Source organism: Cebus imitator, unplaced genomic scaffold (assembly GCF_001604975.1).
Source record: "Cebus imitator isolate Cc_AM_T3 unplaced genomic scaffold, Cebus_imitator-1.0 Scaffold232, whole genome shotgun sequence".
NCBI lineage: Eukaryota > Metazoa > Chordata > Mammalia > Primates > Cebidae > Cebus > Cebus imitator.
Genome location: NW_016107547.1, coordinates 2137224 through 2150459, shown reverse-complemented (window position 1 = coordinate 2150459; position 13236 = coordinate 2137224). Strand labels below are relative to the sequence as shown.

Sequence of the window (13236 nt, the reverse complement as noted above, 5' to 3'; positions counted from 1 at the left end):
TTTTTTTTTTTTGGTTAATGGAATGAAATCTATAATGTTTACTATTTCATTATTTTCATTTACTGTTCACTTTAAACCTAGTTAATGAAATAGATTATGCATTTGTAGGGGGTAGGAACACTTACAGCTTATAGTGACTAGCAGAAACTACTAAGTAATGGTTTGTTGGCTGCAGTTTTCTTTGTGTCAGGGTTATTTTATATATGTCTGCATTAATTATCTTCCACTCAAACACGATGACTGTACATGAGATACTTGAGCCTTTTTCGTAATGGAGGGTTGATTATACACATGGTTCTTTTTCTTTTGCAGTAAACTAGTAACTAGCTTGTGACTTGAGTTAAATAAGCTCCCAGAAAAAAGTGAGATGTCCAGTTACTAATCATTTTTCTACTAGAAAATTTTCATTTAGAGGATTTAAATTAATCCATTTGTGTTATTCAGCAGCTCACTTCTCCAAAATTGGATCTATATTGCAGTGCTTTATTTGATTTGGAGTTTAGCCTTTAATGGGGAAATTTGTAATGTTTTTAATGGAACTTCTATATATTTTCTTGGGTAAACTAATGCACTTAATGATAAACATCACTGTTGTGGTATTATATTACTTTAGGGACTATCAGAAGATGTGAAACTTTGAGCTGCCACTTGATTTTAAAAGGGGTTTAGAATTCAGGTACTCAATTCTGTCAAATTACAAGAAAATAACTGAAATTTACTTAGAAGGCAAATATAAATAAGTTAGACTTCTTATTTATAGTTTTATCAGTTGAAAATAGTTTGCTTTTTATATGAGCAAGTAGTAGGTATTAGCTGTTTTATGAAATTTTAATGAACCATTTTTAGCTTCTTCCAGCCGATAATTGCATTATGGATGAACACAAACGAGAAATTGCGGAAGCTAAGCAAATTGTTAGAAAACTTACGATGGTTGTGTTGTCTTCTGAAAAAATGGATGATCGAGAGAAAGAAAAGGAGAAAGAAGAGGAGAAAGTAGAGAAGGTATGTAATTCATTCTAGTAAAATTAACACTGTCTTGGATTTTGAATTATGAAATTTAACTTCTAAATAGTCAATTATGGAATAATTTCTTAGTTTTCATTTTGCTGAAACCTCATTTCTGAATCATTTGCTACAGTGATTTTATTTTTAATCTGAATGGCACCTTTTTAAGAGAAGCTGTCATATTTTTTTCTTGTATAAATTTCAAAATGTTTTCTAAGTAAAATCACAAGATGTATTGACTTTATCCTTTTTGTATTAGTGGCCCTCAGATCCTAAAGGGATTCTCAAAGATGATGAATTCTGGTTTCCTGTGGCATGCCATAACATTAAGTACAACTTAATTCCAAGTCTATAAACTGTAATGCCTGTGTCTGCTAACTGAAAAAGCAGATCCTGTTTTTTTTTCTTCTTTTTATTATTATTATTATTATTACTTTTGAGACAGGGTCTCACTTTGTAACTTGGGCTGGAGTGCAGTAGCGTAATTACATCTCATTGCAGCCTTCTACCTCCTGGGCTAAAGTGATTCTTCTGCCTTAGCCTCCTGAGTAGCTGGAACCACAGGCATGTGCCACTATGCCTGGCTGATTTTTGTATTTTTTGTAGAGATGGGGTTTTGCCGTGTTGCCCAGGCTTGTCTCAAACTTCCTAGTTCAAGTGATCTGCCCACCTCGGCCTCTCAAGTTGCTGAGACTATAGATGTGAGCCAATGCATCTGGCCCTGATGTTTTTTCAATAGCTAAAAATTTTCATTGTACTTTCAGAAAAATACTGTTCAATTTCCCGTGAATAGCAAATATTTTTTTGACATGTTGTGTTGCTTAGCTCAATTTTTTAAGTGAAAAAGTATTAAGATTTCTTAATGTCTGTATCCTGTGTATCTTAGTTTTGACTATTCATTTTCAGCCACCTGATAACCAAAAACTTGGCTTGTTGGAAGCCTTATTAAAGATCGGTGACTGGCAACATGCACAGAACATTATGGATCAGATGCCTCCATACTATGCAGCTTCACATAAGCTAATAGCACTTGCTATTTGCAAGCTCATTCACATAACTATTGAACCTCTCTACCGAAGGTATGTAACTGTATACTTTACTAATCATTGAGGTAGAAATAGTTTAGGACTACAACAGAATCTATATGTATATTGATCTTATCGCCTCAAACCAAGCCTGTATTTTAGTACCTTTTATCAAAAGATAAGAACTGTTCACAGAATGTATCAGTGTAATACATATAAATCAGTGACGTGTCTTCTAACGTCTAGACCAGGGGTTTTATAATTTGTGCTGCTGTGTAGTCTAAAAACTATAGGTTACACTTCTAGGTTGGGTTAGTTCCATTGAGAGTTGAAACTTCATTCTTCTGGTTTTGACTTTTCCTCCTCTCAGTGGGTGGGAGGGGCAAAGAATTCCTGAGGTTTTTTTCTTAGTATAATTTTTCTCTATCCTGGCTGAGTGGCTCTGAGGGAGGACATTGCTTCTCTGATTCTCTCATCTTTCCTGGCATATAGGCTATTGTTCCAGAAATTACTAGTGCAGCCTCTCTTACCATCCCCAGTTATTGTGTCGTCTAGTCCTTTAGCTTTCTGCCTACTTACAGGGTACTTAGGAGCAGTATTGACAGCAGCTCTGGCTACAGCCCCATAGATGAGAGCCTGCCTCAGAAGCCTCAGCCTTGTGACTTTTGTGTAGCCGCTGGTTGCTGCCTTCAGTGTCATCTCATGGGCTGTGGACCATGCAGGCTTCTTAGAGGGTGATCCCTGTGATTCCACAGTGGGACACCTGCTAAGCAGGTGAGAACTCTGGGTATGCTGTCCTAAAGTGATCCTCTTTTATTACACAGCTGACTTTCCCTACCACCCCTTTCCATACCACCTCTGCATACTCTAGTTTGTGGAATCCAGATTGAGAAATGTCAGTTGACTTGAATCAGTGTTGTTATATCCATATTTTTCTGTTTCATCTCCCGATGTATCTTAGGTCCATCCCTTGTTTCCCATTCCCATATCCAAGTTCCCAGTACTGGCCAAGTTTAAAAACAAGAGTCAGATGGTGTATGTTAAACGTTCCTTGAAATCTGCACTTCTCTGAATAAACAGTTAATTTGGAACATTCTCCTCTGAGCTCTGATTTTTTTTTTTCATTAGAGACTGTTGTTTTTATGTGTTTCTACCAGTTGAGAATTATCTGGTATAATAAAGTTAGGCACAATTGAAATGTAGAAAGCAAATATGAGCAAGAAAAATTTCACTGATTAAGATAACTGTGTTAAAATGGTAGGTATTTTAGTATGTGTGTGTATATACTTACATATATTTATTTTACTTTTTATAATAGAGTTGGTGTTCCTAAAGGTGCTAAGGGCTCACCTGTTAATGCTTTGCAAAACAAGAGGGCACCAAAACAAGCTGAGAGTTTTGAAGATTTGAGGAGAGACGTGTTCAATATGTTCTGTTACCTTGGTCCTCACCTTTCTCATGATCCCATTTTATTCGCAAAAGTGGTGCGCATAGGCAAGTCATTTATGAAGGAGGTAAGTAAGATTTTTCTTACAAACATATAAATTTTGATTTGAAAATGTTCTGAATATACTTGTGTTATGAGTATCTTTAGACATAAAAATGAACCCCATTTGTCAGTTGGGGGGAAATAGGGGAGGGACGGTGGGGGGTGGGGAGCTGGGGAGAGATAGCAAGGGGAGAGATGCCAGAGGTAGGTGATGGGGAGGAAGGCAGCAAATCACACTGCCACGTGTGTACCTATGCAACAATCTTGCATGTTCTTCACATGTACCCCCAAAACCTAAAATGCAATAAAATAAATAAATGGAAAAAAATGAACCCCATTTAATAAAGGGTTATGCTGAGTGAGGTTTGTGGAAAAGTCCAATGTGTCCTAACCATATACAGTCAAGTGTTGCTTAATGACAGGTGAGAAATGGCATCATTAGGTGATTTCATCATTGTGCAAACATCATAGAGTGTACTTAAACAAGCCTACATGATGTGACCTACTGCATACCTAGGCCATATGGTATGGCCTATTACTCCTAGGTTACAAACTTGTACAGAATATTATTGTATTGAATACTGTGAGCAGTTGTAATAGACTGTTAAGTATTTGTGTATCTGAACATATCTAAACACATAAAACCTTGCACTAAGTTGTTAGAACAGCCATGATATTACTAGGTAATAGGAATTTTTAAACTCTATTACAATGTTATATAACCCTGGTTGTATATGTGGTCCATCATCAGCCAAAACATTATTAAATGGTACATAACTGTATATATTAATATAACCCAAATCTAGCTAGATTATTAGTCAAGTCCCTCACACAGGAAAATATACTTCAGACAAGTGGCTACTTTTTGAATTCCCTTATAATTAGTGGTTACTTAGCATTCTTTTCCTTTGCTTACCTTCTAGTCATTTTCTTGGGTGTAGTTTTCAGTCATTGCTGCTATGTGTAAGAAGTCTTTTCAGCCTCAGACTGTTGAGGACCCATTCTTTTATTTTCATTTTTTAGTAAGCTTTTCATTGAAATAAAACATACATGTGGAAAAATACAGCTCAGTGACTTTCCCCAAACTAAGCACCCATGTGTCCACTACCCAAATCAAGAAATAGAATAGTACCAGCAACCTTGAGTCTTTCTTATACTCCATTCTAGTTACTATCCTAACCATAACCATTTACACTTTTTTTTTCAAAATCAACTTTGAGGTATAATTTAAATACAGTAAACTTCTACAATTTTAAGTGTACAATTTGATGAGTTTTGACAAATGCATACAGTTGTATGTTCACCACCACAATTAAGATATAGAAGTTCCCTCCTTCCACTGGTGTTCCTGGCAACCTCTGATAGGCTTTCCATCACTATAGTTTTGCTCTTTCTACAGCTTAATTAATGAATGGAATCATATGGTATATACTCTTTTCTGCCTAGTTTCTTCCACTTAGGCCTTTGAGATTTATCCAAGTTGTATGTGTCAGTAGTTCCTTTATTGCTGCATAATAATTTGTTATATAGATGTACCAGAGTTTATCTAGCCACCAGTTGATGGGCATTTGGGTTGTTTCTACTTGGAGGCTATTATAAAGCTGCTTTGAATATTCTTGCACAAGCCTTTTGGGAGGCATGTGTTTTTGTGTCCCCAGAAGTGGGATTGATGGGTCATATGAGTAACTATATGTTTAACTTCATAAGAAATTGCCAAACTGTTCCAAACTGCCTGTACCGTTTTGCAATTCCTAGTCTCAAAGTGAGACTTCTAATTGTTCCACATTACCACCAATACTTGGTGTTGCCACTCTTAAGTTTTTGTAGGTATGTAGTGGTATTTCATTGAGCTTTTAATTTTGTTATGGTGACTAGGGAAGTTGATCATCTTTTTATGTGCTTATTTGCCATTTTTAGTTATCTTTAGTTAAATGTCTGTTTATGTCTCTTGCCCATTTTTAAGTTGGGTTATTTGTCTTTTTATTGCTGAGTTCTAAGAGTTCTTTATATATTCTGGATGCAAAGCCTTATCCGATACATGATTTTTGGAAATTTTTTTCTTAGTCTGATTTGCCTTTTCATTTTGTTAACTATCTTTTGACAGCAAAAAATTTTAACATTTGATTAATTCCAATTTAGTAGTATTTTTCTTTTATAGTTTGCTTTTCATGTTATAAGAAATCTTTGCCCAGCTCAAAGTTTTAAAGCTGAAAAGAATTATACATAGTTTCTTTAAAATTGTAAAACATGACAACCAAAAAACATCTAGACCTTGTTATAAGCACAAATGCAGGGTGTCTTCAGTGTTCAGTGATTATATCTAATTTAATTTTAGACAATAGTAACTGTATAGAAATATTAACAGCTATTGTATATTAATTTATTGACATCTGAAATATTTGACTTGGCTTTTTATACTTAGCTGGTAGGTTTTTTTCTTTGTTTTTGAGGTAGGGTCGCACCCTCATGAAGGCCAGAGTGTAAGTGGCACCACCATGGCTCACTGCAGCCTTGATCTCTTAGGCTGAAGTGATCTTCCCACTTCAGCAGCCCAAGTAGCTGGGATCATAGGCATATGCTGCCCTGCCTGGCTAGTTTTTAAAATATTTATAGAGACAGAGTTTCCCTATGCTGCCTAGGTAGATTATTTTTAATGCTCACAAATTTACATTATGTAAAGGTACTCTAAAGAAATCTGTTAAGTAGTTACTTATTACTATATTGTTATTAAATAACATGTGAAATGGAAGTATATCATTTCTAAATGTTGGGAACATTCTAAGTCCTCTGTTCTAGCTATTTTGAAATATACCAATACATTGTTGTTAACCGTAGTTACCCTACTCTGCTATTGAACATTGGAATTCATACCTTCTATCTAACTGCGTATTTGTACCTGTTAACCAACCTCTGTTTATTCCCGCAACCCCCAGCTTCTGTTCCCCCAACCCCCAGCCTCCGTTATCTGTCATTCTGTCTTCTCCCTCCATGAGACCACTTTTTTTTTTGAGGCGGAGTTTCACTCTTGTTGCCCAGGCTGGAGTGCAACGGTGTGATCTCTGCCCGCTGCAATCTCTGCCTCCTGGGTTCAAGCAATTCTCCTGCCTCAGCCTCCCAAGTAGCTGGGATTACAGGTGCCTGCCACCACGCCCAGCTAATTTTTATATTTTTAGTGAAGACAGGGTTTCACCATGTTGGCCAGGCTGGTCTTGAACTCCTGGCTTCAGGTGATCTGCCTGTCTCGGCCTCCCAAAATGTTAGGATTACAGGCATGAGCCACCACCCCCAGCCATGAGACCACTTTTTTTTTTTTAGCTCTTGCACGAGTGAGAACATATGATATTTGTCTTTCTGTGCCTGGCTTGTTTCACTTAAAGACCTCCAGTTTCATCCACATTGCTACAAATGATATGATTTTATTCTTTTTTTTTTGTGACGGAATAGTATTCCATCATGTGTATATACACCACCTTTTCTTTATTCATTCATCCATTGATGGGTATTTAACAGATGATTCCATCATCTTTGCTATGGTGAGTAGTGTTGCAGTAAACATGAGAGTGCAGGTACTGTTTTGATTTACTGATTTCTTTTCCTTTGGTTAAATACCCAGAATGGGATTGCTTGTAACAAATTATCACATGCGTCCCATAAATATGTACAAATATTTGTACCAACAAAAAATTTAAAGAAATTTAGAAAGGAAGTATAATAATGTTTCACTCTTGATTTTTATTGTCTGAAAAGGATGATTTCATGTTAGCTAGTGCCTGCTCAAGAAACAAAAGGGCTGTATTTTTTCCAGTGCGTCATATCAGGTGCACACGAAGTCACTTTGTTCAATTGCTGGTGATGTTAACTTTATCATTTGGTTAAGATGATCTCTGCCAGGTTTTTCCACTATAGGGTTACTATTTTTTTCCTTTGTTATTAATATATGTCTTGTGGGAAGTTAGAATGCTTTGAGACTAAAAACAGGCTGTTTCTCCTCATATTTTCACCTACCGAATGCTGCTCTTTTTAGTTGAAAATCGTACATCTGTTGTTCTGAAATTCTTTGTTTGGTTACAAATACCAGACATGTGAGCAGGAGACCAAACCTCCAACTCATGGAAGTCCTGTACATAACCACGTACAACATTGTTACCAAGATACTCACTTGCTAGAGCTGTCACACTTGCCCTCTTGCCTTCTCCATTGCATTCATCCTGTATACCCATTCTTCCTCAGTTGTGCCAGCTTCCTGCATCAACTCCAGTCTATTCTTGCAGAGATGGAGGGCAGAAGGGAAGAGAAAAATGTTAATTTTGACCATAGAGGTCAATGTAAGAAGAAATTTGCTTTTTCCCATTACTAGGTTTGTGATGGAAAAGTGAACCTTTCCAGTTATCTGAGTTAGAATTTTGATCTGCTTTTACCCATAAAAGATTTTGCTGTGACAAATCATTTGTTCTGTGTTTAAAAGGCTTTTTTTTTTTTTTTTTTTTTTGGAATTCAAGCAATCCTACAAAGCAATCCATTTGTGAGATTGCTTCTAAAGGGTGAATATGACCTTAGTTCCAAATAATGTATTTACAATTATGCTTCTTTAACAAATCTCATTTATAAGCTTGGGGTTGCTTTTATATACAAATTATGCTTATTTTTAAAAAGAGGTTTGTATACTTATACCAGGTATCACTTAACAGAATAATCTTTCAGCCCTAAAGTTATTGGTAATTTATTTATCTGATTATATATATATATATATATATGTTTCTTAAATTTGAGGTATGTAGTGTAGGGCTAACACCTAGTACAGTGATTCGCAAACTTCAGCATGCATCGTAATCACCCAGAGGACTTGTTAAAATAGATTGGTTGGGCCCCATCCTTGGAGTTTCTGATTCAGTAGATCTTGAGATCGGACCTTAGAATTTGCATTTCTAACAAGTTCTTTAGTGATGTTGATGTTCCTGCCCAAAGACCAAACTTTGAGGATTCTTGTTCTAGGTTTAAGAGGTGGACGAGTATGGTGGCTCTAGAATTGTCTCATATATAAGGACACATTTTGCTATAATAACATTTTCTTTAATTGTAGAGCACTAACATGCTCACCTGACATATGTTTTTGATAGGACCTATACATTTTTTTTTTAGACTTTATTTACTTTTTTTGAGATGGAGTCTTGCTCTGTGACCAGGCTGGAGTGCAGTGGCATGATCTTGGCTTACTGCAACCTCTGCCTCCCGGATTCAAGCGATTCTCCTGCCTCAGCCTCCTGAGTAGCTGCGACTACAGGCGCATGCCACCCAACCCAACCAATTTTTGTATTTGTAGTACAAATGGGGTTTTACCATGTTGGCCGGGCTGGTCTTGAACTCCTGACCTCATGATTCACTTGCCTCGGCCTCCCAAAGTGTTGGGATTACAGGCGTCAGCCACGATGCCTGGCTAGACTTTATTTTTTAGAGTGGTTTTAGGTTCACAGCAAAATCCAGAGGAAGGTACAGAGATTTACCATATACCCACTGTCCCCATATGTGCATTGCCTCCTTGGTAATCAACATCTCCCACCAGAGTGGTACATTTGTTACAAGGGATGAATCTACACTGACACATCACCCAAAGTCAGTAGTTTACATCAGGATTCGCTTTGTATTGTACGTACTAGGGATCTCGACAAATGTGTAGAATATTATCACTGCCCTAAAAAATCCTCCTGCTCATTTATCCCACAACCCCTGGCAACCACTGAGCTTTTTATTGTCTATATGGTTTTGCCTTTTCCAGAAAGGCATATAGTTGGAATCATACAGTTTGTAGACTTTTCAGATTGTTTTCTTTCACTTAGTAAAATTATACACACTTAGGTTTCCTGATTGTCTTTTCATGGCTTGGTAGCTCATTTCTTTTTAGCACTGAATAATATTTCATTGCCTGGATATACCACAGTTTATCCATTTACCTACTGAAGGACATGTTGGTTGCTTCCAAGTTTTGGCAATCAAGAATAAAGCTGCTCTAAGCATCTGTGTACAAGTTTTTGTGTGGAATTAGGTTTTTTAATTTACTCTGACAATCTATGTGTTTTAATTGATGTATTTAGACTACCAATGTTCAAAATGATTATTGATATATTTGGATTAATATTAATATCTACCATTTTTCTTACTCTTTTCTGGTTTTTGCCCCTGTCTTGTGCTCCTTTTTTTGTCTTCCATTCTTTACCTGCCCTTTCTGGCCTTTTTTGGTTAAGTTTTTTAATGATTACCCCAGTTTGCAATGTACATTCACGTTAATCCATGTCCACTTTCAAACACACTATATTGCTTCATGGGTAGAATGAGTACCTTACAGTATCAGCATAATCCTAATTCTCTCCTCCTGACTCTTTTATCACTGAAGTCATTCATTTGCTTACACACACACAGAGTCGCACACACTCTCTCACAAATATATTGTTGCTATTGTTATTTTGAACAAACTTTTAAAAATTATATCAGTTAATAAGAAAAATAAACGTTCTTATTTTACCTTCACTTAATCCTATTTCAGTGTTTCTTTTTTTGTTTGTTTAGATATATCCAAGTTTCTGACCTATATCATTTTCTTTTTCTCTAAAGAACTTAGTATTTCTTGCAAGACAGGTCTACTGGCAACAGATTCCCTCAGTTTTTGTTTGAGAAAGTATTTCTCCTTTACATTTAAAGTCTAATTTCACAGGGTCCAGAATTCTTGATTATTTATTTTATCTCAACGCTTTAAATATTTCACTCCACTCTTGCTTGCATAGTTTCTGAGAATAAATGTGTTGTAATTCTTATCCTTGCTTCTCTATAGGCAAGATGTTCTTCCCCACCCAGGTTCTTTTAGGATTTTTTCTTTATCTTTGATTTTCTGTAGTTGTAACATGATATGTCTAGGTGTAGTNGTTTGTTTATTTATTTATTACATCTGTCTTACTTGGTATTCTCTGAGTTTCCTGCATCTGTGGTTTGGTGCCTGATACTAGTTTGCAGAAATTCTGTCATCAGTGCTTCAAATATTTCTTCTCTTCCTTCCTTCCTTCTGGTATTTCCATTATGCGTATGTTACAGTTTTGTAGTTGTCCTATGGCTCTTGGATATTCTGTTCTGCCTTTTTCCAGCCCTTTTTCTCTTTGCTTTTCAGTTTTGCAGGCTTCTTTGGAGGTATCCTCAAGCTCAGAAATTTTTTCTCAGCTGCTTTGTCTCCTAATAAGCCCATCACAGGTGTTCTACATTCTGTTACTGTGTTTTTGATCTGTAGGTTTCTTTTTCTTTCTTGAAATTTCCATATCTCTGCTTATATTGCCCCATTGCCTTTTTTTGAGGTGGAGTTTTGCTCGTCACCCAGGCTGGAGTGTAATGGTATGATCTTGGCTGAGTACAACCTCTGCCCGCCCCCCTACCCCCAGTTCAAGCGGTTCTCCTGCTTCAGCTTCCCTAGTAGCTGGGACTATAGGCATGTGCCACCATGCCCAGGTAATTTTTGTATTTTTAGTTGAGATGAGGTTTCAACTTATTTGCCAGGCTGGTTTTGAACTCCTGACGTCAGATGTTCTGTCTGCCTCAGTTTCCCAAAGTGCTGGGATTACAGGTGTGAGCCACCACGTCGGGCACCCCCACCTTTTGTTTTTTTGAGAGAGAGTTTTGCTTTGTCACCTAGGCTGGAGTGCGGTGGCATGACTTCAGTTCACTACAACCTCCACCTCCTGGGTTCAAGCAATTCTCATGCCTCAGCCTCCTGAGTAGCTGGGATTACAGGCACATGCCACCATGCCTGGCTGAATTTTTGTACTTTTAGTAGAGATGGGGTTTTGCCCTGTTGGCTAGGTTGATCTAGAACTCCTGGCCTTGAGTGATTGACCTGCCTCGGAACTCCCAAAGTGCTGAGATTACAGGTGTCAAACACTGTACCCAGCCAGTCACGGAATCTTGTTTCTCTTTTTTCCCTTCATGAAATAAATAGTATAGTTTCTTCTTGTACTGCTTGCTCGCTGGTGGTGAATTCTGGTCATTAAAGAAAATATATTTTATTTATTGTGTTAGGAATTGGGGGAGAGAGATTCTGTGTTTATATTTTACTCTGCCATTCTAATTTATTTGTTTAGAAAGACTGTCTATTTCATATGTTGGCCCTTGGTAAAAGCCAAAGTGCTCTAAATTGATTTACAAATAAAGCTTAGTAAAACCTGAAATTAGGCAGGCAGAATATACCCCAGACTGGGTGTTAGATGATAATAGGAAATAGGTGAGATAGTGATCTTCCAGAGGTAATATGGAAGAATGTCCTTGTTCTTCGGAGACATCTGGAATTATTTTGAGAAAAGTGTCATGCCTGCAAATTTTTTTGGTCTGCCAAAAAAAAAAAAAGGGCAAAATGTTAATTGTTGAATTTAGAAAGTAGGTATATATAGGTGTTCAGTATACTGTCCTTTCAGTTTTTATGTAAATTTGAAATTTTTCATAATAAAAATTTGGGTTTCTAGGAGGAGAATGTACCTTAGACCAGTAGTTCCAAAACTGTAGTTTATGAACCAACTGCTTTAGAACTTTGAGGCTGATGTTTACTACTTTTTGTTTTTTTGGTCAGCTATTACAGGAGGGAGAGTCTGTGATTCTGCTTCATTCTACTTATTTGCTTTCAGAATTGAAAATCTATCTTTGTTGTGTAGCTTAAAGTCCAAGATTTCATAGTGTGGTTTTAAGAAATAAATGCTCAAGTTTTAGTCTGTACACGGCACATAGTGAGTAGTAAATAAATGCTGGTAAGAATGAGAAGAAGGGGAAAGTTGAAAATAGTGTTTTAATTCATGCAGATTCAGCTTCAGTCTCTTAAAAAATCTTGTGTTTTTTTCTCTGTCTCAGATACAGTCCTGAGTAGTGTTTGAAATGTTCAAGGGGTAGAGATACTAAAAATAGGTCATTAGTAATAAAAAATTATCTGGTTACATCTATAACTTTTCCATTTATTCCTTGACTCTCAAAAAACCCTCCTCCTAATAAACCTATATATTTTTTGTGTGTCCTGTACTGTTAGGCAGCCTGATCAGCTACTCTGTCTTTATAGGGCAATTTTGGAACTTGTTTTGGGCCATTCAGCTAATGGCCTATATAGGCATAATTGTATCTAGTTTTATTCAAGCTTAAAAATTCAGTTGCCGTGTTCCATTGGTCTATTTCTCTGTTTTGGCACCAGTACCATGCTGTTTTGATTACTGTAGCCGTGTTGTATAGTTTGAAGTCAGGTAGCACGATGCCTCCAGCTTTGTTCTTTTTGCTTAGGATTGTCTTGGCTATGTGGGCCCTCTTTTGGTTCCATATGAAGTTTAAAGTGGTTTTTTCCAATTCTGTGAAGAGGGTCATAGGTAGCTTGATGGGGATAGCGCTGATACTATAAATTACTTTGGGCAGTATGGCCATTTTCACAGTATTGATTCTTCCTAACCATGAGCATGGAATGTTTTTCCATCTGTTTGGGTCCTCTCTTATTTCCTTGATAAGTGGTTCATAGTTCTCCAGGCCTCGGAGGCAACACCACACATCTACAAACCATCTGATCTTTGACAAACCTGACAAAAACAAGCAATGGGGAAAGGATTCCCTGTTTAATAAATGGTGTTGACAAAGCTAACAATAAGCAGAAAGCTGAAACTGGATCGCTTCCTTACACCTTACACTAAAATTAACTCCAGATGGATTAAAGACTTAAAC

At 36.8% G+C, this 13236-nt stretch overlaps 1 protein-coding gene across 7 annotated transcripts in view; it reads left to right on the top strand.

The window, feature by feature from the left end:
- The window catches only part of THOC2 (THO complex 2), a 129249-nt gene that overhangs the window by 60974 nt on the left and 55039 nt on the right, over positions 1–13236 (top strand). For all 7 annotated transcript variants that reach the window (XM_017497532.2, XM_037727488.1, XM_017497529.2 and 4 more), the window contains exons 10-12: positions 847–1002; positions 1912–2084; positions 3349–3544. In XM_017497532.2, the coding sequence (XP_017353021.1) occupies positions 847–1002; positions 1912–2084; positions 3349–3544 (525 nt within the window). The remainder of the gene's footprint in view (positions 1–846; positions 1003–1911; positions 2085–3348; positions 3545–13236) is intronic.